Genomic DNA, 27,686 nt, shown 5'->3' with positions numbered 1-27,686 from the left:
GATCCGAGCAAAAGCCTAAATGTATTACCGAAGAAAGTGTCCGATAGATACGAAACAATCCTAAACATGACAGTCAATGACTTGCGGTTCCACAGTAGCTTGCAAATCTTGCTCCAGAATTTCGAAATTCTAGCGTCCCAGTGGCTTTGAGAACTTAGAGAGGGTGAGTCAACCAGGAGAGAAACAACACCAGCTCACACAGCCGAGTGCTCAGCCGCCATCTTGCCCGTATGATGACAGTATCAACACCAAGGGAGATTATTAATAGCAATAATGTATTCCTGTTCACACTGTCGAAAGCAGATGTATGATCCATGAAATCTAAGTGAATACTACTCAATCTTGCCCCAGTAAAATTATTAATGAGTAAATATAGGTTCAAGGCCTGGTGGATGGTACATGTACCTTGCTTAAAGCCATATTGAGCATGTGTTTTGCTTTGCCCATGAAATCGGGCCAGGATAACCCTCCCAATACCCTTAATGGATGACGCAAGTAAGTAATTTGGGGTCGGAGCCTTTTTAAAGATGGGGATAATAACAGAGTCTGATGATGACGCAGAAAGGTCTGTCTTGGTCACTGCATTGAAGTACATAGCTTACAGTGGGGCCCACAAAGTAGCATCAGATTAAAACAAAGCATTTGAAACATCAGGGCTGGGAGCTTTATTGCTGCATAACCATTACACTCTAACTTCCCTCAAATCAAACTGTAGATTAAAGTAATCCAGCACTATGAAAGATTCATACCGAATTGCCTCATTGGCCACATATCCATAAATACAGCTAAAGTGGGCCACCCATTTTTTAGGGGCATTAGGAGCATACAAATCGGTGAATCATTACTAGAAACAACAGGATGGTTGACAATTTTCTAAAATGTGGAACTACATTTCAGAGAACACGCATCTGAAAAAATTAGTCCAGGATTCATGCCTCAAAGCATCCTTCATATTTTTAATGGGTAATTTATAGGTCTGCCTACAATTGACACATCCGCTGCCACTCTTGATTTGCATTGGAGGGCCTGAAACAAATCTTCATGAGCTCTTGAGCAAGCCTGATCAAACCAGCTGGGCTGGGTTCTGTTCCCTTTATTCCCTTTTTGGGTTAGCATAGTTTTCACCCTAGAGCTAATATTCATAAATGCTGTCACCATGCACTCAAAAGGCAAGTCTCTTGATAGACATGTCTCCACAGCCCTAATACAATGACAGATCAGCTCTATTAAAAAAACCTCAAAACAAACCCTATTCTATAACCAAATCCTTCTTGTTTGGGCAGCTAATGCCACATCACTGCTATTTAACAACATGTGGCAAAATGGGTCACTCTCAATAACCCAGCCGATGGCAATATGAATCGAGTTATGATCACTCCAAACTTGACTCAAAATGGCATAGTTCGTTTTTATTGGGCTTAATGATGCAAAACGTAGGACAAAATCAATCATCTCATCAACCCCCCTTCTTGGAAATGAGGGAATTAAAGTCGTAGCTTGCCCCCTAAAATGCTCCATCAAAAGCAGCTCTCTCCCAAGAAGCTATGCTCAAAATGTAAATAGTGACCATCATACTCATGTGGTCTAATCCTTTCCACCCCACAGTTTTCCTCACATAAGTACAAATTAAATTCCCATAATACCCAATGGAATAAAAGATTAGAATCCTTTCTCAGATGATTTTAAAAGGGTAATAACACAACCAACTGAGTGGATGTTTCGGTGTATGCATTGGGATTATAAAGATTGAAAAGTAGAACGATGTTCAATTTAGGGAACACTAACTTTTACCCTCAAAATGTATGCTGAACCTGTATCACAAGAGTTAGTAACACAGCCTATATCATGTCAAGTCAAGTCAAGTCATAGGATTTGTATAGCGCACTACATACCCAGAGGGTTTCAAGGCGCTTAGGAAGGGGAGGAGGATTACTTGTCAAATATCCAAGTTTTAAGTTGCTTTCTGAACGCTAGGTGGTTCTGGGTAAGGCGAAGGTAAGCGGGGAGTGAGTTCCATGTTTTAGCAGCAAGGTATGAAAAGGATCTGCCTCCCATGGTGGTCTTGTTGATGCGAGGTACAGTGGCGAGGGCTTGGTTGGAAGAACGTAGTTGGCGGGAGGGGGTGTAGAAGGACAGTCGTGAGTTGAGGCAGTCTGGTCCGATGTCGTAGAGTGATTTGTGTGCGTGGGTAAGCAGTCGGAAAGTGATCCTCTTATTGACGGGTAGCCAGTGGAGGTCTTTAAGGTGACCAGAGATGTGTTCGTTGCGTGGGAGGTCTAATATGAGCCTGGCTGAGGCGTTTTGGATTCGTTGGAGTTTCTTCTGGAGTTTTGCGGCAGTACCCGCGTAGAGGGTGTTTCCGTAGTCCAGTCGGCTCGTGACCAGAGCGTGGGTGACTGTTTTCCTTGTATCGGAGGGGATCCAGCGAAATGTTTTTCTGAGCATGCGAAGAATGTTGAAGCAGGAAGAGGATACGGCGCTGACTTGTCTGTTCATTGAGAGTGAAGAATCCAGGATGACGCCTAGGTTCCGTGCGTGGTCTGTCGGGATGGGTGCTTTTCCGAGGGCTTCCGGCCACCAGGAGTCGTCCCATGCAGAGGGGGATGTACCTAAGATGAGGACTTCTGTTTTGTCTGAGTTCAGTTTCAGACGGCTTTGTTTCATCCATTCGGCAACTTCTTTCATTCCTTCGTGTAGGTTAGTTTTGGCGGTGCTGGGGTCATTGGTGAGAGAGAGGATCAGTTGAGTGTCGTCCGCGTAAGAGATGATGTTGAGGTTGTGTTGGCGTGCGATGGCCGTGAGGGGGCTCATGTATACGTTGAAGAGGGTGGGACTGAGTGAGGATCCTTGTGGTACGCCGCAGATGACTTCAGAGGCCTCGGACTTGAATGGAGGAAGGCGGACTCTCTGGGTTCTTCCGGTGAGGAACAAGGTGATCCATTCAAGTGCTTTTCCTTGGATTCCGATGTTATAGAGGCGTTGTAGGAGGGTGCTGTGGCAGACTGTGTCAAAGGCTGCGGAGAGGTCGAGGAGGATGAGGGCTACTGTGTCTCCATTGTCTAGTAGCGTTCGAATGTCGTCTGTTGCTGCGATGAGGGCGGTCTCAGTGCTGTGTTTTGCTCGGAAGCCAGATTGTGAGGGGTCGAGGGATTTGTTGGCTTCGAGGAAGGTGGCGAGCTGGTTGTTGACAGCTTTCTCGATGACTTTGGCCGGGAATGGGAGAAGCGAGATGGGGCGGTAATTTTTGAGTTCGGTGGGGTCCACTGTTGGTTTTTTCAGAAGGGCGGTGAGTTCAGCGTGTTTCCAGTCTTCCGGGAAGGTGGCGGAGTTGAAGGAGCAGTTGATGACGTCTCTGAGGTGCGGAGCTATGACGGAGTCTGCTTTGTTGAAGATGTGGTGAGGGCATGGGTCTGTGGGGGATCCTGAGTGGATTGAATTCATCAGGCGGATGGTGTCCTCAGTGGAGATTGGGTTCCAGTCGTTGAGAATGTTCACGGGGGGAAGATGATCAGCAAATGGTAGGGTGGGTTGATTTCCGGGTTGGTTGTCAAAGCTGTTGTGGATGTCTGCAATCTTGTTGTGGAAAAATGATGCTAGGGAGTCGCAGAGGGTTTGAGAGGGGGTGATGTCGTTGGAGTTGGCCGAGGGATTGGAAAATTCCTTGACGATGTTGAAAAGTTCCTTGCTGTTGTGGGCGTTGTTGTCAAGTCGATCCTTGAATGCTGTTTTCTTGGCTTTTCGGATCAGTTGGTGGTGAGTGCGGGTGGCGTTTTTGAAGGCGTCCTTGGTGCTGGTGGTTGGGTCTTTTTTCCAGGCCTTTTCAAGGGAGCGGCAGAGTTTCTTGGACTTCTTGAGATCATCGTTGAACCATGAGGCCTTCTTGCTGCCAGGTTTGCTTTGCCGTTTTTTCAGTGGTGCTAAGGTGTCGGCGGTGTTGGATAACCATAGGGTGAGGTTAGCGGCGGCTTCGTTGGCATTAGAAGAGGGGGCTGGGGAGTTTTGAAGGAGCGATGCGGAGATTTGGTCCGTGGTGATTTTGTTCCAGTTTCTTTGCAGGGTAGGTTGGAGGTGGATGTTGGGTTTTGGTTTGTTGTAGGTGAAGTGAACGCAGCTGTGGTCAGTCCAGAGGAGGTCCGTGGTGTGGCCGAAGGAGACATGATTGCTGGATGTGAAGATGGGGTCGAGTGTGTGACCTGCGATGTGGGTGGGGGTAGTGACTAGTTGTTTAAGTCCGAGGTTGGCGAGGTTGTCCACGAGGGTGGCGGTGTTGCGGTCGTTGATATTTTCAAGGTGAAAGTTGAGGTCTCCCAGAAGGATGTATTCTTTGGAGGGGAGCGCGTGTGGAGTGATGAAGTCCGTGATGTCTTCACTGAATTTTGCGCGGGGTCCTGGTGGTCTGTAGAGGAGAGTGCCTCGGAGTGTGGTTTTGGGGTCGATGTGGATCTGGAAGTGAAGGTGTTCGGAGTTGGCGAGGTTGGCGTCAGAGCTGGTTGAGATGCGGATGGATTTCTTATGGACGATAGCGATTCCTCCTCCTGTGTGGCTGGTACGGTCTTTGCGAGTGATCTTATAGTCTTCAGGGATGGCAATGATGATGTCTGGTGCGGAGGAAGCGTTCATCCATGTTTCCGTAAGGAAGGCGATGTCCGGAGAAATGGTGTCTAGTAGATTCCATAGGTCAATGGCGTGCCTGTGGACCGATCGGGTGTTGAGAAGGATGCATTGTAAGTGGTTGGGGTCGGGAGTCTGATGTGTGGTTGTAGCGGAGATGTTGTCGGTGCCGCTGAATTTGCAGGAGTAGCATGAGAAAGGTCCATGGGTGCGTCCAGGAGCGGCTTGAACGCAGTTGGGGGCGCGACCGGGGTTAAGGGCTAGGAGGGCGGCGGCATCGTAGGTAATGCAGGGGGGCTGGGCAGCGCGAGGGGCAGGGGGTCTGGCGCTGGGCGCGGTCCAGGCGCGGACAGGCGTAGACGGGCTTACCTTTGGCGCACCTTCGGCGCAACTGGGGCGTGGCCGCTGCGCGTGAACGCTGCGCGAGAAAGCATCTGTCATAAATGGTTGGTGGGGGGGAGGGGCGAGGGAGGGTCAGCAGGGAGGCGGGATCGAGCGGACAGGACGGGCTCTGAGGCACAAACAACAAACAAAATGGAATCCGAGTCCAAATTGCAACAGGAAGGGGCACACCGAGTGAATGGTGGTTCCAATGCTTTTTTAAAATTAATGAGGAGCACTCGGCAATGTAATGTTTACACAGGCGCTACGTTAAGTAGCAGCTGGCGCACACAACAGCTGGGTATGCGCATCTGAGTCAGGGGAAATGCAGAAATCGGGAGAGCGCTATGAATGGGTTAATATACCCACGCTTATGGCTTTACTCGGCAGAGCGCTATAAATAGAATACAAAGCGCACGCTCGTGGCTTCAATCTGCAGAGCGCTATTAATAGAATACAAAGCACACGCTCGTGGCTTCAATCGGCAGAGCGCTTTAAATTAAATAATATGCACAGGCTTGTGGCTTCAGTGGATGCAATGACAAGGCAAGTAGCAAGATGTAAATAAAAGTATTGCAGGCAAAGCAGCGAGAATATTAACGATACCAGCAGGAGCAGGGAGCGACCGTTTCTGAGAGCGTTTCTGTAGCCAGAACCCCTCTTGACATTCCAAAAGTTGATGGGGGTACCCGGAAAAAAAGGAGGTAGAGCCATCAGTATAAAGGACATTAGGTATGTCCCATGTTTCCTGATAATATATGATATGCTCCCTCCTGACACCCAGAGAACCGTAGTCCAGGCACTAATCACCTCCCGCCTGGACTATGGGAATGTTCTTTTTCTGGGTGCCGGCAAGGATATTGTCCGGAAACTTCAGACTGTTCAAAACATGGCAGCTCGCCTTCTTGGCAAACTCCCTAGCAGGTCTCCCATCTCTCCCTTTCTACGTAGTCTTCACTGGCTCCGTATTGAGAGTCGGGTTAAGTTTAAGGCTCTGTGTTTTATACACAGAATCATTGCGGGCAATGCCCCACAATACCTTAAATCTTTTATCATTTCTTATGTCCCTTCCCGTACTCTCAGATCATCCTTCCAATCCAAGCTTCTGATTCCTAGGATCAAGAGAGCAAGAATGGGTGGCCGCTCATTTTTCTTTTTAGGTCCGTCCCTGTGGAACTCTCTTCCGCTCTGTCTTCGGACTGAGCCCAACTATCTGAAGTTCCGCTGGAATTTGAAAACATGGCTATTCAACCAGTAATTGTTGTAATTTCCATACCTTGTTGGTCAGCGCCGGGAAACCTTTGGGTAGCTGTGCGCTTAATAAAATTAATAATAATAATAATAATATTAAAATTTAGTTACTACTCAACTCACTTAGGGTCAGATAATTTCCCAGCCAACCCTGCAATACTCCAACTGGCCACCTTATCACTTTCTCACCTCTTAACCAGGTCTAATGAGGAAGAGCTCCCTGCAACATAGGAACCCTGTAAACTAGGATCCAATGAAGACAGGGCGAGTCAATCCACCCCCACAAGAGATTCTAAGGCTGTAAATCTCTTGGCTTTCAACACTCCAAACTGGTCCATAGCGGCTCATGTATTACAGGTATGTGTGACAGGATAGGAGCTGGACAACCAACCACAGGAGGATAGAAAAAGTCTAAAAGGGGGCTCATAGATTTGAGAGCCACCCATTCAGAGCTGGGCTAAATTGGAGACTAAATTACCAATCAACTCTCTATTTACCACCACAGGCTCCTGGCTCACACTTCTGCTGTCACCCCACCCATTTCACCCTTCTGGCCATTACAATATACCTAAAAATGCATTGACCTATCCACATTATGACCACTACCCCAGTGTACCACTTTATCAATATGTTACTCTGTGTATTGCTTTTGCCCCTCCAACAACAAAGAAGCATTGGAGAAAGGTCAAGAATGGGCAGACAGAATTGCACACTTGTCCCAGTGACGGCTATTCACGAGCACAGGCCCAAAGCCCTGCATGTCAGTGCCCACCTCCAAAGAAATCCTTAAAGGGGTCTATATGCAGAATGCCAATTATTACAGGGTCTGGGCGGATAACTGTTTTTTGTGCTATTATAGAGGGACTACCTTTCACAATTAAGTTTGATTGCATCTTTGCAGAGGTGTTGCCATTTTGTTCCAGGCATCTGAAAAACAATGGTTTTGAAACAAGTTCCTATAGCTGTGACCCTGGGTCTGCTCCAGATCTCTATGTTAAATATATCCCATTCCCTTCCAAGATTGTGTGCAGATTGAGACAGCCTTAAATATGAGCTAAGGAGATGCCTTATGGAGGTTTGGGTAGTTTAAATAAAGTTAATACTTACCGTCACATAGTAGCAGAATAACCCTGTGGGTGATAGTGCACTTTACAAATGCACATAATATAACAATATATGATCTTTGAGCACTGTTTATATGAAGAAAATCCACAGGATGCTATGTGTGTGGATATTCTACATGGATATGAGTTAAAAGAACTGTTTCGCTCAACACTTTTACGCTGTTTGCCAACTCTCCATCTTAATCACACAGCATCTCTTTGTCATGCCACCTATGCAGTTTCAACATCCGTTCTTACCATTGGGCACGAACCATAGACTTTGCTGTACACGAAATTAATCAAGATAGAACATTCCTCCCCAATGTCACATTGGGTCTGCGGATCTTCGACGTCTGTCTGTCTTTGACGAAGTCTCTCAGAGGACTCACCAAGCTGTTGGCAGGGGATGACAAAGGCCTGCCAAACTACCGCTACCCGGACAAGCCCCCACTGGCAGTCATCATTGCAGACTCAGGCACCACAAAGTCAATTGCCATCGGCAGGTGGCTGGGGCTACACAGGTATCCACAGGTAATGTCAGAGAGTCAAACATGTTAGGAGTGCAACAAAGAGAAAAGAAGTTTTGAAGGATAGGTTATAGAACATTAATCAGATTAAGACACTTCAATTAATAAATCATATATAAATATTGCATATTCTATAAATATGAATTCTCTTAACTCTAAGGAGCTAGGACAATCTTTTTGGACTAAACACTTGAGGGGCAGATGTACAAAGACATTTTACGATAGCAGACCCCGTGATTTGCAAAATCACGGGGTTTGGAATATGCAACAACAAGATACCTTTTTTCTACATACTAAACCCATTTATAAAGTTGTAAAAGTCTTTCTTACTTCTAAAATGTGGTTTGCAATCCATTCCAAATCCCAGTTTGATGAGACATTAAAGAGGCGCCCCCTCATAAATGCAAGTTGGAGTTCCATGTTTCAATGTATGTATGCATGGTTTGCAACTGCAATAGTGTTCATAAACCATTGACCAGTTACCTATACCTAAAAGGAGGTGGTAACTGATTTTCAAAGGGGTTGGTTTACTCAGGACGACTTCCGTTTTGTGAATGTTGTCAGTCACCTGGGGTGAAATAGACAATGGTTGAAGAAACCACTGCCACCTGCTTGATGTTTTTTACCAATGGCTTTAACCCCTTCGCTGCGGGGGTTATTTTCCCGCTGTGCTGGGGGGGAGGGGGGCGCACACGGCGCCCGCATGCTCATGACCAGTTGAGCTCGTCATGAGGCACGGCGCTCCTGTGCTCATGACGAGCTCAGCTCGTCATGGACACACCCGTTCCCATGGAACGCTCAGCACAGCAGGGGAATTATCCCCGCAAGCGAGCGTTCCACGGCTCATGACGAGCTCAGCTCGTCATGAGCACCGGAGCGCCGTTGCTCATGACGAGCTCATGACGAGCTCAGCTCGTCATGAGCATGGAAGGAGTTTAAAAAAAAGCAGCATGTGTTCCTTTGAAGCACAGGAACAGCTTTTAAAAAAAAAGCTTCCTGTTTGGGAACGCAAACACAGGAATGGTGGTTTGGTGTTCCCTGCCGTCCAAAATCTCTGTGTATGTAGCTAAGCACAGGGAGTTGCCACCTGATTGATTGATATTCATTTGGCGAGTTGCTCTGTGATAATCGGTGACTGGAGATTTTGCAATGCAACATAATAGACCATAGGTGACATTTAAAATTTAAAGACTGGTCACAAATAGTTGATGCGCAATTTGCATGCAATTTCTGTGACAAGTCTTATAGTACATTGTACCCATAATCTTAATTGCTTCAGAGTTCTGTCCTGAAACATTAGGGATTGCAGCATTATCCTGGCTCAATTAATTTAAATCTCGTAATTTAAGTGCATGTCTTTTCAAGGCATGGATTGACACTGAACTCTGCTCAATGCTCCTGCCCTGTCTCTTTATTCACAGATTAGTTACTTTGCAAGCAGCGCTGTGCTAAGTGACAAGGTCCAGTTCCCGTCCTTCTTCCGAACTATTCCTAGTGATGACTTCCAAGCCAGAGGCCTCGCACAACTTGTGGTCCACTTCGGGTGGACTTGGGTGGGACTTCTGTCAACTGATAATGATTATGGCCAGCTGGGCTCTCAGATTTTAAAAGCAGAGCTCTCCAAGTTTGGAGTGTGCATTGCATTCCACAAAACCGTCCCTCTTATTGCTCAAGACAGCAAGATCAACCACATAGTGGAGGAGGTCCAGAGGTCTACAGCAACAGCCATCCTCGTCTTCTCTTCTGATCCTTATATATGCCCCATAATGGAGAAACTATCCAGACTGAACGGTGCAAGGAAAGTTTGGATTGCCTCCGAGGGTTGGTCAACCTCCCCTTTTGTTTCCACTGTAGAACTTGCAAATATGCTGAGTGGTACCATTGGGTTTGCCATCCATGAAGGAGAAATGCCTGGGTTCACAGAGTTCCTTCTCCAGCTTCATCCTCTGTCCTACCCACATGATCCATTTTTGAAACTATTTTGGGAACATGCATTCCAATGTCAATGGCCAGGCACTGCCATCATGGTTGATTCACATCTAAATAAGACATCAGAAACTATTTGCACTGGCTATGAGAACCCACTGGCTATTCCGGACCGATACTTCATTGCCTCTGACTTGAGAATCAGTTATAACATTTACAATGCAGTGTATGCTGTGGCTCACACATTAAAAAACATTTGGTCTTGTATACCAGGACAGGGACCTTTTACGAATAATACCTGTGCCAACATATGGAACATTGAACCATGGAAGGTGAGACTGGCAAATAAAGAGCGAAAAGTGGAAGTCAACTGTTTTTTTAATGTTAATAATGTAAGTAATGTACTAACAGGAGGGTGGAGTCTAGTTCTACCCCCAGATCTCATACGGAGCCTGCCTATACAGTAATTCATCCATCTTCTGTTGGCCAGAAATCATTTAGATGACTGGCGCCTGTCCATTCCACCTGGCAGAGCATGATCTCCGTCTTGCTAGCATTAAACTGCAGTGAGTAATTTCTAAGCCAATAGGCTATTCCCTCCATGCACTGGTTAAAACATTCCTAGGACCCCATAGAGCCTGGGTTAAATAAGACTGTCAGTTGTATGTCATATGCATAATTGATTAGGTTCCTTTCAAGCCCACATATGAGTTTGATGAGAGACTGGATGCATATATTAAACATGGTAGGACTGAGAGAGGAGCCCTGCAGAACTCCCTGCATTAGTGCAATGAAGCTGTTCATGGTCGGATAGATTTCTTTTTTTATGGTTTCTGTACCTGCATAGGGCATGGAAGTCCTCTGACCCCCACCATAGCAACACAGGCCTTAAGCCGTTTTCAAGGGATAGATTTTAGCAACAACAACTAATTCTGTTTTCGATCAAAATATTTTATTGGTTTTTGCAAACAAATACAAAGCAAAGAATAATACAGTGTTGGTATATATAACAGATTTATGCTAATGTCAAAAACATTGTCATAACAGCATCAATATACCAAAAGTTAACACTTGTCATAGAAGTAATAACATTATAAGGAGTGAACAGAAAACAAACAAGGCTCCTTCCCAAAGCAATAATCATACAACAATGTCTATAAAATAAGAAATGGAATTACTAAATAATTTATAGGTTAGTGTTTATGTAATTATCAATTGGTCTCCATATCTGTTGAAATGAAGATGTATTTCACAAGTTTGCTTATAAGACAATTCAGCACCAGATCTAACAAAAGTAACATAAGACCACCAAGCCTGAACTGAAATTGCCTCAGCTGACTTCCAATAAGAGGAGATAGAAATTAGAAGATCAAAAAGTTTAGAACAGGAGTCCAGTAAGGTAGACGATAAAACATGTGATTTACAAATAAGGATGCTGTAAGTAAGGGCCTCAGAAATAGGAAGAATTTTAACAATAATATCCCAAACATTTCTCCAAAATTGAAATATTACTGCACACTTATAAAGAACATGCTTTAAAGTATCCTCATAACATTTGCAATGCTAACATAGTGGGAAATCAACTTGTTTAGCCTCATATAATTTATAAGGAGTCCATAGACAATTGAATAAAATTAAAGCATTAGTTTGAGATAACTATACAGAAAAACACCTTTTTATCAGTGGTCCATATTTGTCACCACTCATTTAACGAAAAATTCATTGAGAGTTCTACATTCCAAAAAGGGGTTAAAAAAGTTAGATTGGTAACACTTGTACAAATTATCTGTTTGTAAAATCGAAAGACAGCATGTTGGGAGGCTAAAACAAACGTTATTGCAAGTTACAGAATCAGGGGTTTTAAATTGGGGTAGCAGATTTGGGAAGGTGTTAAGTAGAACATTACAAATAATTTCATAATTAAAAGCTTCGACATTCAGTAGCATGATTTTAGCTTGTAATTCAGAGAATGATAACAATCCCCCTTTTTCATAAATATCCTGAAGGAAGAAAATACCAGCTAATATCTATAATTTCCAAAATGTGATAGTGCTATTAAACTTTTGTATAGGATTGTTCCAAAGGGCAATCATAGCAAATTCTGAAATATGTAACGAGAAAAAAGCATCAGAGTCAGTAATAATCAATTTAAAGCATGGTATGGTGGGGGAGGATTTTAAAAGATTTCTTTGAATTGGACATAGGCAAAAGTGAAGGAAGAGGAATGGGCAAAACTAAATTTTATTCTATCAGTAACCATTTAGGGGTATATCTAGGGTCAGTACAAGTAAACCAAAGTGAACGCTTTATGATATTTGAAAAAATCAGGCAGCCCAAATCCTCCATTAAGTTTGGAAAGTTTAAAGTTGGTATGACAAATAGAAGGTGGTTTATGATTACAAACAATTTTGGAAATAAGTTTATAATTTTTTCTATAAAATAAGAGCGGTAACTGTAAGCTAATTGAGGCTAGAACCATTTTGACGGTTTCAAGTACCCCCCGCGCCCCCAAGATAAATGTAGTGGGAACCACTGGCAAATATTATTTGTGATAATTGTAATTCAAATATCACAATTGAGAGTAATGGAATGTTTTAAGGAATGTCAAAAAGTATAACCAAATATTAAAATTTCTCTTTTTGCCAAACAATTTCAGTAGAATCCAGCATTGAACGTGTGCAATGGACATTTAGGGGAAATAATTCTGTTTTATGGGTATTCAAGGCGTAACCAGAAACAATAGAGCATTCACGTATAACATTTAAAACTGCATGTATAGATGTGGCTGGATTACTATGGTATAGTAGGACATCATCCTCATAAGCAGACATTTTAAGGTTAATGTTAGTTAACTTTATTCCTACAATATCAATGGCATTCCGAAAATGAGAGAAAAGGTTCAATTGCTAATATAAAAAGAAGAGTTGACAATAGGCAACCTTGTCGGGTTCCTTTATAGAGAGAAAAGGGATTTGAAAATTGACCATTAATAAAAAGACGAGCAGAAGGGGAGCCATATAATGTTGAAACCAATTTGATAAAATTATTACCAAAATTAAAAGAAGATTTAATTTGAAAAAGAAATTGCCAATGAACTTTATCAAATGCTTTCTTCGCATCTAGAGCAAGAAGGCCCACGGGAGAGGTATGGTAGAAGCTTTTACTATAACATGGAATAGGAATTGTGTGTTATTGACAGAGCATTTTTTTACATAAAAACCAGACAAAATACAAGCTAACCAAGTAGCTAGGATTTTTACAATCCTGATTTATTAGGGAGATAGGACAATTATTTGAAACCTTATTGTGATCTTTATCTGGTTTAGGCAAAACTATAAATAAAGCTTCCGTTAAGGAACCTCTGAATAATCCAGATTGGGTGAATGTAGAGAATAAATGACATAAATGAGGGGTGAGAATATCAGCAAAAATGTTATAAAATTCTGCAGGAATGTCATCAGGACCAGGGGACTTTGGGGTTTGGGCGATTGAAGAACAATTACAAGTTCTTCTGTAGTGGTAGGGCTATCTAATTTGGCTTTATCAGACTGGGAAAGTTGGGGTAAATGAGCAGAAATTAAAGCATTGTCAATGACTTGAGGATCAAGAAGATTTGGCCACTGTATAATGAGGAATGAAATTTAAGGAATTCATCAAGAATATCTGAAGTAAACACAGCAATGGTACCTTTATCTTTGTGCTTAGCATGAATTTGAGTTCTATCTTTTTTGATGCGAAGAGAGTTAGCTAAAACTTTCCCCGACTTGTTTGCATTAAAAGCAAATTTAGCTTTCTGCTTAGCAATTTGATTACCAGCTCTTTTGGTTAGCATTAAATTATATTCATATTTGAGTTTTTGCAACATCGTTTAAATAACAATATTTTGGGAAGATATAAATAATCGTTCACATTTTTCAATCTGTTTTTCTAAATGTCATAATTTGGTGTTAAATGACTTATTTTCATGGGCCATTATAGAAATAACCACTCCTCTTACGTATGCCTTAAAAGCATCCCATTTTATAATAGGGGAGGTAACACCATCAGGATTATGTGAGAAATACTCTTGAATAGCTGTTAAAATTGTGTCTTTATGAACATTTTGAAGGACAACATCTACATTCCTGTGCCAAGGGGCATGAGAGACAGAAAAATGAATACCTTGTAAATGAAGGGAAATTACTGCATGGTCTGACATTTCAATGTTTTCTATGGAAGGTTGAGTTATAGACCACTAAATCTCTAGACACTAACAAATAGTCTAAGCGTGAGTGAGAGTTATGGGGAATAGAGAAAAAGATGAATTCTCTCTGAGTGGGGAAATGTAGTCTTCACATTTGAACAAGCTTAGTGTTTTTAAATAAAGCTTTGAGGGAGTGAAAAGATTTGGGAGGTGTACATTTAGTTGAAGATAATCTATATAAAAGGGGGTCACAAATTAAATTAAAATCTCCACCCACAATCAAGAAAACTTTCACAAGTTGAAGAATTTCAGTAGCAATACAAGACCAGATATTAGGGTCATCTGCCGTAGGTCCATAAATATTAATTACATGCAAAATTGTATTACCAAGTTTCACTTTAACCAAGAGAAATCTGCCCTCAAAATCAGATTGTTTATCTAAAATTTGCAATTGAAGATTTAAAAAAAATATTAATAGCCACAACATTCTTTTTGACTAATGCTGGGGTGGATATAATCTGACCAACCCATTTCCTTTGCATGTACGCTAAGATGTTGTCATCAATGTGTGTTTCTTTCAATAAACAAATATCCGAATTTTGCCTATATAAATAATCTAAAACGTTTAACTGCATGTCTTAAACCCCTAATATTCAAGGAGGCAATTTTAATCTTATGAGTAATATTCATATACTAAGAAATGAAATAAAGATGAAAGATAGAGAAAGAAAAGAATGAACAGATATATAAGATTTGAAAGAAGCAGTAAAAGAGACCAAAGAAGTAGCCTTATAAACAGAGAAAACATAAAACAAAGGATACAAGTAAATATAAAACAGTAAAGAACATACATAGATATTAATGAGACTCACACGTGCCTATAATAAGAGAGAAAAGAGAAGAGAGAGGTACACCCGTACTTAAAAGAATATCAAATATAGCAGCAGTAATAGTAAAGACCTAAAATGTGTGTCAAATATGAACTCCCATTTAAGCAATTAAGATAATAAGCTATAATACAGTCTAAACATTCTCAAATTGAACAATCATGTGTATCCATTGAGAGAGGAAAATGGTTATCAAGAAAAGCTTGAGGGTCTTCCGGAAGGTGAAGTTATTTGGAAATGTCTTTCCAGGTAAGCATGGTGGATGGATCGAAGAGTCTATATTTGAAGCCAGAGTTTTCAATCGTGATCCCAAAGCTGCAAAATCTCATCGTATGGGAATGGTCTCCTTAGCAAAATCAATCAATCAATCAATCAATGACACTTATAGAGCGCGCTACATACCCGTAGGGTCTCAAGGCGCTGGGGGGGGGGTGCCGCTACTGCTCGAACAGCCAGGTCTTCAGCTTCTTCCTGAAGGAGAGGTGGTCTTGGGTCAGGCGCAGGTCGGTCGGGAGGGAGTTCCAGGTCTTGGCGGCCAGGTAGGAGAAGGACCTTCCTCCTATAGTCGCTCTTCGGATGCGGGGGACGGCGGCGAGCGCGTGGTTGGCTGATCGGAGGTGGCGTTTGGGAGCGTAGAAGTTGATCCGGCTGTTAAGGTAGCTCGGGCCTTGGTCGTGTAGGGCTTTGTGTGCGTGGGTGAGGAGGCGGAAGGTGATTCTTTTGTTGACGGGGAGCCAGTGAAGGTCTCTCAGATGTCCGGAGATGTGGCTGGTTCGTGGGATGTCGAGGATGAGTCTGGCTGAGGCGTTCTGGATCCGCTGGAGTCTCTTCTGGAGCTTGGCGGTGGTACCGGCGTAGAGGGCGTTGCCGTAGTCCAGTCGGCTGGTGACGAGGGCCTGGGTGACGGTCTTCCTGGTCTCGGTGGGGATCCACCAGAAGATCTTCCGTAGCATGCGTAGGATGTTGAAGCGCGCCGAGGAGACGTTGTTGACTTGCCTGGTCATGGAGAGGGAGGAGTCCAGGATGAAGCCCAGGTTGCGTGCATGGTCTGTCGGTTTGGGTGCGGTGCCCAGGGCGGGAGGCCACCAGGAGTCGTCCCAGGCGGAGGGTGAAGAGCCGAGGATGAGGACCTCCGTCTTGTCAGAGTTCAGTTTCAGGCGGCTGGTCGTCATCCACTCGGCTACCTCTTTCATCCCTTCATGCAGGTTGGCTCTGGCGGAGGCGGGGTCGTTGGTCAGGGAGAGGATCAGCTGGGTGTCGTCGGCGTAAGAGATTATGCTGAGGTTGTGTTTGCGTGCGATGGCCGCGAGGGGGCTCATGTAGACGTTGAAGAGGGTGGGGCTCAGAGATGATCCTTGAGGGACGCCGCAGATGACTTCGGAGGCCTCTGACTTGTACGGTGGTAGGCGGACTCTCTGTGTTCTTCCGTCGAGGAAGGAGATGATCCATTCCAGCGCCTTGTCCTGGATTCCGATGTTGCTGAGGCGCTGTACTAGGGTGCGGTGGCAGACAGTGTCGAATGCCGCGGAGAGGTCTAGGAGGATGAGGGCCGCTGTTTCTCCATTGTCCATCAGGGCTCGGATGTCATCGGTGGCGGCGATGAGGGCGGTCTCGGTGCTGTGATTGGCTCGGAAGCCGGACTGTGAGGGGTCGAGGGATCCATTTGTCTCGAGGAAGGCGGCCATCTGCTTGTTGACGGTCTTCTCGATGACTTTGGCTGGAAACGGGAGGAGCGAGATGGGGCGGTAGTTCTTGAGTTCGGTGGGGTCCGCTGTTGGTTTCTTGAGTAGAGCGCTGAGTTTGGCGTGCTTCCAGCTCTCAGGGAAGGTGGCGGTGTTGAAGGATGTGTTGATGATGTCTCGCAGGTGGGGTGCGATGACAGCGTCGGCCTTGTTGAAGACGTGGTGAGGGCAGGGGTCGGTCGGTGATCCGGAGTGGATGAAGTTCATCGTGCGGATGGTGTCTTCGGTGCTGATCGGGGTCCAGGCGTGGAGGGTGGTGGTGGGGGGTGGTTGTTCGGTCATGGTGTGCGTTGGTTGGTTGTTGAAGCTGTTGTGTATGTCCGCGATCTTGTTGTGGAAGTATGAAGCGAGGGGGTTGCAGAGGTCTTGCGATGGGGTGATGTCGTTGTTTCCTGCGCTGGGGTTGGAAAGCTTGATGAATGATGATTTTAGTGCCATTAACCAGAAGAGAGAGAATTTCTCTACCTGATTTCTGGATAAAGATGACATAGTGATGGCGAAGAACCTTACAAATGGCTTGACAAGGTTTAGTTTTGGACTGGTTTATGATGAGATGGAATAAAATGTGCTTTATCAATCTCAAATTTTTCTGAAAACTTTAAGTTTATTAAATTAGTCATTAAGTTCTTAAGGTAGCGTCTGCTGTCATTCCCTTCTAAATCTTCAGGCAAATTAACAATGCGCAAGTTATATTGCATATTTCTATTTTCTAACTCAAGCAATCTAGTACTGATGGAAGGAATATTTGTAACAAGAGGCATTAGTTTATCTGTTTTTGTTATAACATCTTTTAATTTAATCTCAATATCCACAACCTTCCATTGCAATATTATCTGTATTTGATCTAACAGCCTGCAATTCCTCCAAAATAGTAATAAGGGATGGTTCCGATGTATCTACCACTTTTGACTTATCAGATGGAGGAGAAACTATCTGTTTACGTTTATGTGTTGACGAAGTTGATGCTTCGCTTTCCATAATCAATCAAATTAAATAAATATAGGGAAAATGGTATATGACAAATATAAATGCAGATAAATATGCTAAACCAGCAGTGGAAGGATACCAAGGCCAAAGCTGCACCCTTTCCAGATACAGAACTCCGCCTTCCTAACAGGATCTCCAGAGCCAAGCTGAGGGAAGCCATGGTAAAGGAGAGATGGGAGCCAAAGGAGTCCAGAAGTCGTCCGCCCCACCAAAAACCTGCAGAAAGCACTTCCTTATGATCAGGTAAGGGTACACAACAGGAAGTAAAAATATTCCTGTAAATTCGGCATATAAAACCTCGTCGTTAGGAAGGGTGTGCCGGAGGATCAGCAGCGGGCTGCCATCTTGAATCGTGCGCTCGTGCATCAAACAAATTCTATGTGAGAAAAAGTTGTGGGATTCATACAGTCCTTTCCTCCCTGGATTTCTCTGTCTGTAGTTTTCATAAATGTTCTAATTACTAGGTTTGATTTCGGTGTCAGCTGAACCTAGCCACAAAAACTGCAGGCACCCCACTGCAATTTTGAAATTCAAGAGCACATTTATAAAAAAACAGGTGGCTGGCCTCCACTCCCAGGCAGATATCCACCTGCCCAATAAAGACACCCATGCCAGTAGGAGTATATTTTGCAGAAAGTGCTTTGTATGTCCAGATGAAGAAATGGCATAAAACTGAATAGTTGCTTGTCAACATGTTGCTCAGTTTCATTGTCAAGTTTTGCTGACAGGATCCTTGAAGTGCTGCATGATGGACCTTTTGACAGGCTTGCCCACAATTGTGAGGCACAGCTGTTTGCAAGAGAAGAGTGAAAACACTAAATGTTAGGAAATTTGCTACTATCAGTTTCAGAAAATCTTTGGCTTTGGGTTTGAGTTCATCCTCGGGTATATCATAATTGTCATAAAACTGAATAGTTGCTTTTCACCATTTGCCTGTTACATCACACTTGCCATTCTATATTGTTCTGCAGGAGTAAACTCCCAAGGTGGGGGGGGGGGGGGGTGAGTGGTGACCTTTATTCATAAAGAGTTTTCTGCCAGTCACTCAGTTTCATTGTCAAGTTTTGCTGACAGGATCCACAAAAGGCTGCATGATGGACCTTTCGACAGGCCGACCCTCATATGTGAGGTACAGATTTTAACAAGAGAACAGTGGAAACACTAGATGTTAGGAAATTTGCTACTATCAGTTTCAGAAAATCTTTGGCTTATTTTTATGAGGAAACTCTTTTTGCAAAAATATTTTTGTAAAAATATTTGGGTTCATCCTTGAGTATATCATAAATATCACCCACATAATACACACAGATAGATACCACAATAAACTGCCAAATTTACCAGCATGGTCCAAACGTGGTACAAAAAATATTTTCGGTCTTCTTTTTTTCTCAAAGTGAGAAAAAGATTGATCGTCAGACAGCAAACCATTAGTTGATTGTTATTTTTTAGAGAAGAACGCTCATTCCTCCACAGAATTGTTTTGAAATATTTCCCAAAAAGTAACAATTTATTCACAAAAGGTATACAAGTTGACAACTTCAGTACAAGCGTTCCCAAATGTAAAAAAGTGCACAGTGCTGAAACTTTAACTAACTGAGTTTTAAATCTAATATTGGATGGGTGTTGATCATGTAATAATTATCTCTGAGACCTGTTCACGGAAAGGTGTATACTTAATATGTATACGTAATATGTTTTCACTTAGTGGAAGCTCATGTACCTAAGTGAAGACTCTCTCCCCCATGGTTCAACAATCTGGTTTCTTCAATAACAGCTTTTTAAAATTAAAAACGTCTATTTAACTTTCAAAAAGCAATGGCACTTTTTGAATACCTACTTTTTCATTGTAGAATAGTTATTTAGAGAACTCTAGCAATTGGTTACTGTCCACAGGACGGTTCCCAAAAAGGAAAACTTTTATCTTTTAAAATGTAGAACCATTTTGAAAAAGAAAAGTCTACTGGCATGCAGACGTTTTGACTAAAAAATAAAATTCCTGTTACCACTTACAGTGTACTGTGCAAGGACCAGCTCCTATGAAAATACTATTTTAGACAGATTGGTGGCAGGATTATTTTACCATTCTTTTGAAAGCCAAAATAAGATCAATTGTGTGTCTCTCTGCTCTCCCTCAACAGATATTACATTACCTCAAGAGTGTTAGCTTTCGGAACAAGCTTGGGGAGGAGATGTCCTTTGACAGCCATGGAGACCCTCCTGCTGTGTACGACATTGTCAACTGGCAAAGCAGCCAGGAAGGCACCATCCTGCATGTGAAAGTTGGCAGTTTTAACAGCAGGGCACCCAAGGGTCAAGAAATGTTCATCAACTTTAGCGCCATAAAATGGAACATGGCAGGAACTGAGGTATAGCACCTTTTTACATCCTGAAGATAGTGATTGTTAAAATATGTGGTTTTTTGACAGCAGTTTAAGACTGTTATTGAAAAAATGCAAAGAAGAGGTGAGATTGTTCCTTAAAACATGAACATGGAATTTTAGGAGACTTTATTAAATGACTGAATTGATAATTGAACACGTAACATTTCTTCTTACGGACCTTTTGTCCGGAAACGTTTAGGCCTAAAAACATTGTCATATCAAAGGCAGCATTCAATAGCCAGTAGTAGCCGTTTTAACTACTCAAAACTATGTTTTGAGAAAAATGGATTGAATTATTTTATCAGTTCAGGTTGGGTTGGAGATAAAACAATATTTGCATTACATCTTGAGGCCAGAAAGAACAAGGCAAGATTAACCAAAACATTGTCTAAATACTATAGGTTTGGGGATACATTTTATATAATCAGTTACAGATCCCACTAGTACCTGCAACCCCAGGTCTGCCTCACAACTCAATCAACACTTTAATAAAATGGGGGAAATTAGCCAGTGACTTTATTTACATTGAAGAACAGCCTTATATACATAAGTCAATTCATGTTAAAAAATAAGTGGTTGCTTCTTGCTTATTACTTGTTTCTTGGACTAATTTTGTGATTTTGATACATTATGGTATGTTATGTTATGTTATGTTAATACAGCTCTTTTATAGCGCATAGCTACTCCTAGGAGTGTCCCGGCGCTTTGACAAAGACCCGAGAAAGAAAGAAATCCAGGGCAAATGCAGGGCAAAAGAAAATTACTGAGTGAAAAGCCATGTCTTCAGCTCCTTCTTAAAAACCAGTAAGTTGCTGATCTTCCTAAGAGAGACGGGCAAAGAGTTCCAACATCGAGGTGCCAAGTATCGAAAAGAGCGACCTCCAATTCTAGCCCGCCTGATGGAAGGAACCGAACCATAGCCAAGGACGCCGATCTCAGAGTTCTAGAAGGCAGATAGAAAGCTAGACGCCTCCTGATGTATCTGGCCCCTACAAGATGGAGTGCCTTAAAGGCAAGAGTCAATGCCTTAAAAGTAATCCGTTTTGAAATGAGGAATCCAGTGATGCATTTTAAGCAACTTTGAAGCACTCACTCTTCGCTGAAGGCCATAAATGGCCCTTGCGGCGGAATTCTGAACCTGCTGAAGGCGCTCAAGAAGAAACTTTGGCAATCCAAGATAGAGTACATTCGCATAATCTAGGCGTGAGCCTATCAGAGCATGTACAGTAATCTTTCTATGCTCCAGGGACAAAATAGGAAGACATTTTCTTAGCATTTTCAAAATGCCAAAACATTTCCCTGTGAGCTCACGAATCTGAGGCCCAAAGGAAAGGCCATCATCAATCTGGAAACCAAGGTTCTTCGCCTTGGCAGAGACATCTGCTGGAGGGTACATATCAGGAGGCCACCAGGCCTTCCATCTCGGATCAGGAGAACATCCGAAGAAAAGCAATTCCGATTTATCGGAATTACATTTCAAACTGTGCTGTTTAAACCAGTCAAAGACCGCCCCCAGACAGTCTCTGATCTGCATGCCGTCAAAGTCAGAGCCCTTAGTGCAGGTAAAAAGGAGCTGGGTGACATCAGCGAAGGATATGATCTGGGCACCAAACGACTCCGCCACTGCCGCCAGAGGTGCCATGTAGATATTAAAGAGGGTGGGGTTCAGAATGGAGCCCTGAGGCACCCCCACCTCCAATGGCGGCATGTCGGCGGAGAAAGGTGGCACCCAGACCGTTTGCCGGCGGCCGGCGAGGAAAGACTCAAACCACTTCAACACCGCTCCACGCAATCCGATCTCCCAGAGTCTTAAAAGGAGACAGTCGTGGGGAATGGTGTCGAAGGCCACCGACAAGTCCAGCATAACTAATGTGGCCTTCCCTCCAGTATCTAGTACTTCCCTGATGGCATCAGTAACTTCAAGAAGACTCATGTTGGTGCGGAAGCCCGACTGAGTGTCGTGTAGAATATCGTTACTCTCGATGAAGTTAGAGAGGGAGATGTGAACATGCTTCTCCACCACCTTTGCCAAGGCCGGGAGAAGGGAGATCGGCCTATAGTTAGCATGGACCAAACGGTCCAAGTTGGGCTTCTTGACAAGCGGCAAGATCAAGGCATGCTTCCAGGCCTGGGGAACCACTCCCGTGCTTAAGGACATATTGAGCACCGGGTTGAGCAGGGAATTTAAGGCAGGAGCTACTTTTCCAAGGCATTTTACAGGACAAGGATCCTGCGGAGAGCCAGATTTAAGCTGGGTAAGAAGGTCCAGAGAGGCAGGGAGGGACAAAGATAGAAACTCAGAAAGAGAAGGGCCGTCCACTGCCAGGGATGGGGACCAGGAAAGCCTAGTCTCAGGTACAGTTACTAGGCTCAAAGGGGAAAAAGTATCTTGAATAGCTTTAATTTTTGATGCGAAAAAGATTGCAAGTTGACAAACCCATGCTTCTGTATGGGAGTGGGATGGCAAAATCAAGGTGGGAGAAATGAAATCTTTTGCGGAATATTTCCTTGCTCATATTTGCCGTGTCCTCTATTCTTTTATCAAAGTAGGCTTTTTCCCAGCCATAATATGGCGGTGATAGCGATTAGTTAGTTCCCTATATTTATTTTTATCATTGGGATCGTACATGCGACACCAAGCCCTTTCAGCTTTTTTAGACTCTCGGCGCAACTCGCCGAGAAAAGAAGTGAACCACGGGACAGAGGCGCGGCTACAGGATTTACTAGAGATTGCCAAGGGAGCTAGCTCCACAAATCTATCTACTAGCCACCTGTGTAGCAGATCCAGATCCTCCTCTAAACAACCAGATAGTTGACAAAGGTATGAGTAGAGTGCAGCTACCAGCGTTTCAGAGGACACCCGGTGAAAAGCCCTAGCAGTCCCTCTAGAACCTTCCAACGATCTAGGAGAGGTAGTGATGACTGGAAAAATAGAAAAGTTTATTAAATAATGGTCAGACCAAAGGACAGGAATCGGGGGAGGGGGGGTGCAGATCTCAACCGTACTATAACTTGTGGATGCATTCCTGATAAAGCCTTACTGCTAAAATTAGATTATGTTGTTTAAAGATGCCTATTTGTGCAATGTTTTAGACAAAGTCATAGAAAAGACATTACCACAGGCAACTACTAATGTTAACAGCCTGCGATTAAAGGGATTTAACTATCAGCCTTTCTTAAAAAGTGGAATAACCAAGCTGCCACTTCCAGCCTCCAGTAAGGTTTGCCTTTCTGTGATAAATAGGAACAAAACTCCACCAAGTTTTTAAGGTTAGGCTTTCCAGTTTATTACAATGGACTCATGGGAAGACCCTAGGTTTTTTTCTGATTTACATTTTAAAGGTGAACATATAAGACTATTAACCCAACAAATCATCAAATGCAGTCTCAAAGAACACATTAAATTTGATTAAATTGAGACCTTTAAAAAGGTCCTTTTCTAACTTCTGATGTTAAACATAATAATGTTTTTTACAAATGAACTGAATAAAACAGTGTTGGTGAGATATATCATTGTTAAACTGACTCACTGCTAACAGACTTAAACCTTGACTCATTGTTAATTGACTTTAAAAATCTATCTAATGTATTCTGCACTTTAAACTTAGAGCTCTCTGCAGGATAAGATAGTACATTTAGATTAATCGAATGCAGTAAGCACCCTGCCAATTTGCTAATCCGGTGCAGTGTCATCTGATTGGTACAAAACTAAAATTCAAAACAAAGTAATACAAATGAAAGCAGCAAATTAGATGTATGTCTTAAACACCACTGGACACTCTGTCACAGAGTTTGGAGAAAAAAATGACAAAAGATAAAAATAGCATTTTCTATCCTTTTCTGTGTTTTACACACTTCCATCCCACTATAAATGTTTATGGCACTGAAAAAAGCAAAGAAATGTCAAACTAAATTCAGTATTACTTCAAGTGTGACTTTTCTCCTAAAATTATACATTGCCTAGAAATATTAAATATTAAATATTCTGAGACTTTTAATCTCATTTGGGACCTGTTGGGGTCTTCGCGATGTGATCTACTAGCCTGCAAGGATTTCTGGAGTCTTCTACTGTTTCTGCCTCACACATTTGACCCCCTATACCTTTAAATTGCAAATAGGATTAAAGTAATAGGGACAAAATATTGAGGACTACTTTGTATTTGGAGATATAATTATTTTCAGTATCATTACAAGCGCTATTAAAACATAATGTTAAATACTGAATATTATCATCTGTGTACTTTCAAATAGATTTTAGGGGTATTTTTATGAATTATAAATCTGTCATTCACGCAATATCTTCATGCTGAAAAAATTGTGCAAAAAAACTAAAGCACTGCAGTTTCCTGTACTGTAACTCCTGTGTATTCACTGCAAATGGAGAATTTCCCATAGATTTTTACTGTCAGTGGAGTGTAATTACATCAAGTGGCATAATGACGTAATTTCAGGAGTTTAGCGTAACATGAATAAGGTAACATTCTGAAAATTCTGAATTATGCTTGAGAATATAAATTTCGCCCAGACTTAGTAAATATGTTCCATTATATTCCCATTTTCTTATCCTAACTGGTGTAATGTGCTTGTCCTTCAAATACAATTGCCCTTTTTTTTCCTTTATCATTCTCAGATTCCCCGCTCTGTGTGCAGTGAGAGCTGTGTCCCTGGGTATAGGAAAGCTGCTCGCAATGGACAGCCCACATGCTGCTTCGACTGCATCCAATGTTCTGAAGGGGAAATTTCCAATGAGAAAGGTATGGAAATCTGAAGAGTTATAATGATAAAAACATTTTCATTATCATTTTATTATTACTACTATAATTATTATAAGTGCTAATTTTTCTATCACTGTTCATATTACTACAACTCATGCTGCTAATACTAATACTACCCTACCCCTGTCAGTACTATAAATATTACTACTGCTACTACCATTACTTCTACTACTACTAATACTACTACTACTACTAATAATAATAATACTAACACTCTATCAAAACAATTGCATAGGCAAAACATTTGAACATTAAGCACTTTGTATTTTTTTTAACATTGTATAAATTGGAACAAGTTTTTTGCTCCCATTACTGAGGAATATTCGCCCTTAATTATGTAAGAGGTTCCTTTGTGATCAGAAAGTGATATGAGTAAAATCTGTATAGAGTCTTCTAGGGTCACAGTCAGGTATCTACATTGTCATTTTGTAAAAGTTTTATATTTTATTGGGAATTTTTATGCATTGTATTTTAACTTTTTAATCTGTAGATCTTTTAATGGTTCTTTGAGCTGAAATAAAGTTATTCTTGACTTGACTGGATGTGACCATACTAGTTTTTATTTCCTGCAAACCTAAGATAAAGATAAAAAATATATTGGTCTATACTGCAATCTTGTGAAGGAACCTGGGCATGTGCAATCAAAAACAAACAGTACTTATTTGAAATGATTGTCAATAATTTTGAGTTTTTTAATGTAAAATCCAATTCAATAAGTTTCTTTCACCCGATCATTTTGTTTGTTGGGAAATAAATTTGAAGGTCCAGGAAAAGCAGATGTTTAAATCAGCCTTTTAACTTGCTCAATAGACCATGAGCAAAAAGACAGACAACATATGCTACATTAGCAAAGGCATAGTGATGTTGTTATTTGACAAGGAGGTGGCAACTTAAGTGCAGGAGTGCAAAGGGGCATATTGAATGATATCAAAAGAGCCTTTGGTTTGATCAAGAGAAAACAAAATAGCTGTTTTTTTCATGTTTATATGAGTAAATATACATGTACATAAAATGGTGCAAAAATGGCAATAGCCAATACATGAGAACAACAGATGTTAACACTTCCTCGACTCAATCTATTCCTTTGGGTCTTTAGCAGAAGAAAACAAATTTTAGGGCTAATTTAGAGTTTGGCAAATATGATACTCCATCACAAACGGGACAATATCCTGTACACTGTATTGCAAGTGTAATATTTTCTTGGGTACTTCTATTACACTGAATGGGATATCCGTCACATTTGTGGCAGAGGTATCCTAGCTATAAAACTCTAAATAGGGTCCTAGGTGGTGTAATATCACCCTTCATGTCTTCAGACAAAGCATTGACTGGGGGCTTCAGGTTAGAGAACCATCCCAGGAAGTTAAGTATTCAAAATAGAAGCTGAACAATCATCAGAAGAATTGCTAAATTCATGGAGTTTGACTGGGAATTAATCCAAACAATTGTAGTCAGTGTCATACTCTTGGTATCTAAACAGAATTTGCATATGAAATGCCATGTATGCTGTCAAGTATGTTTTTGTCCAAAAACTCCTTAGTTACACACCAGTCAAGCATTCACAAATGGGATATTGACATGTCTAAAAGCATTGATCACTGTGATTATTTTCTGCTACAAATGCGTGCTTGTAAGCTTTACTAATGCTTGCAAACAAGTGCATTTATGGAAATTCATAAACTTCAACCCCAATCCTTTTTATTTTAAAGATGTTGGAAGAAAACCTTCAGCTGTGACAGATTTGATGGCAGGGAATGGAAATTATTGTTTTACAGAGGAAAATGCTTTCCCCGCAAAATAAAATAGCTTGGCTTCTAACAGGCAGCTTGGGTTTGCCTGCCTGGAAACCTACTGTGGGAAATTGGGTTGTTGGTCGACTAGGGTGTGAGCCCTGGTCAAGCAACAGCCACAAGCTCATGCAGTATGAACCACAAAAAGTTGTGAAGCTAACCTGGGCTTAACTCTGGGTAGCTTGCCGCAAAAAGCAGTCAGGCTTAACTTAGACACAATGTATAAAGTATTTATGCAGTACTCAAAAAGTAATAAATTGAAAACACAACACAAGAAAAATCCCACACCAATTTAGAAAAATAGAGTACATTTAAAAAATTTATTTGCCACCTAAACAACAAACTTCCAATCAGTAGAACCAGAGTTATGAATTTATAAAGATTTAAGTGTAAAAAAGCACCAAATGTGGCTATCTGGTTGTGTGAGACCAGGAGAAAGGCCAAAGTTTAGGTGACCGTGATGGAGTGTGGGCCGGTTACAGGGACCAGGTAATTCCTGCTAAAGAGTGACGTACTCAACCAAGGATCAAGTGTCCAATTCATGGTGGAGGGGGTCCACGTGGAGTAGGAAAGCACATTGAATCATCTTTGATATAGCGCAATTAGCAGGCCTGGTGTCACAAGCAGCTGTGGCTGTAGCGCAAAGATTCTGTTGTCATCACGGAGGGTTGTGACAGTGCTTTATGGTGGTTCTCCCAGCATGTGATCGATGCTGTAGTGTGAAGGATCAGGCTGACAGAAGTTTGCTTTGCCGGGCTGTGTGAATGTCAATGGTACGTGCCAACAGGCCCATCTGCAATCAAAAAGAGCCTAAAAGCTTCTATTTAGGTTTTTGGTGGCCACACCTAGGGCCCAGGACCTGAGAGGCACCACTTTGGGGTCTGGATCCTGCTCCAGCAGTTTCTGGGTGCGTATGCAGGTAGTTGTGAGTCTGTTATGTCCCTGTGGCACAGAACAGGAAGATTATACCTTGGAGTCACTTTGTGAGTCCTGGGCTCAGGTGCAGGTCTAAATCCCTCGGACTCAGGCAGGAGGGCAGCAGAGCACCATGCAGCACAGCAGCAAGGCAGCTGTCCAGCTGAGTGGAATTCCTTTCAGCAGCACAGCAGTCCTTTTTTTCTGGCAGAGTATCAACAGGTCCA

The 27,686-nt window shown here is 42.4% G+C and overlaps 1 protein-coding gene across 1 annotated transcript in view; it reads left to right on the top strand.

Annotated features, from left to right (window-relative positions):
• The window catches only part of LOC147678467 (vomeronasal type-2 receptor 1-like), a 77,378-nt gene that overhangs the window by 38,937 nt on the left and 10,755 nt on the right, over positions 1-27,686 (top strand). The window contains exons 5-8 of the mRNA XM_086945646.1: positions 7,586-7,877; positions 9,295-10,131; positions 19,737-19,964; positions 24,610-24,733. Of these exons, the coding sequence (XP_086801772.1) occupies positions 7,586-7,877; positions 9,295-10,131; positions 19,737-19,964; positions 24,610-24,733 (1,481 nt within the window). The remainder of the gene's footprint in view (positions 1-7,585; positions 7,878-9,294; positions 10,132-19,736; positions 19,965-24,609; positions 24,734-27,686) is intronic.

The sequence above is a fragment of the Lissotriton vulgaris genome, chromosome 12, assembly GCF_964263255.1.
Source record: "Lissotriton vulgaris chromosome 12, aLisVul1.2, whole genome shotgun sequence".
Taxonomy (NCBI): Eukaryota; Metazoa; Chordata; class Amphibia; order Caudata; family Salamandridae; genus Lissotriton; species Lissotriton vulgaris.
The sequence above is the reverse complement of the archived record's forward strand: the minus strand, read 5'-3'. Positions and strand labels throughout refer to the sequence as shown.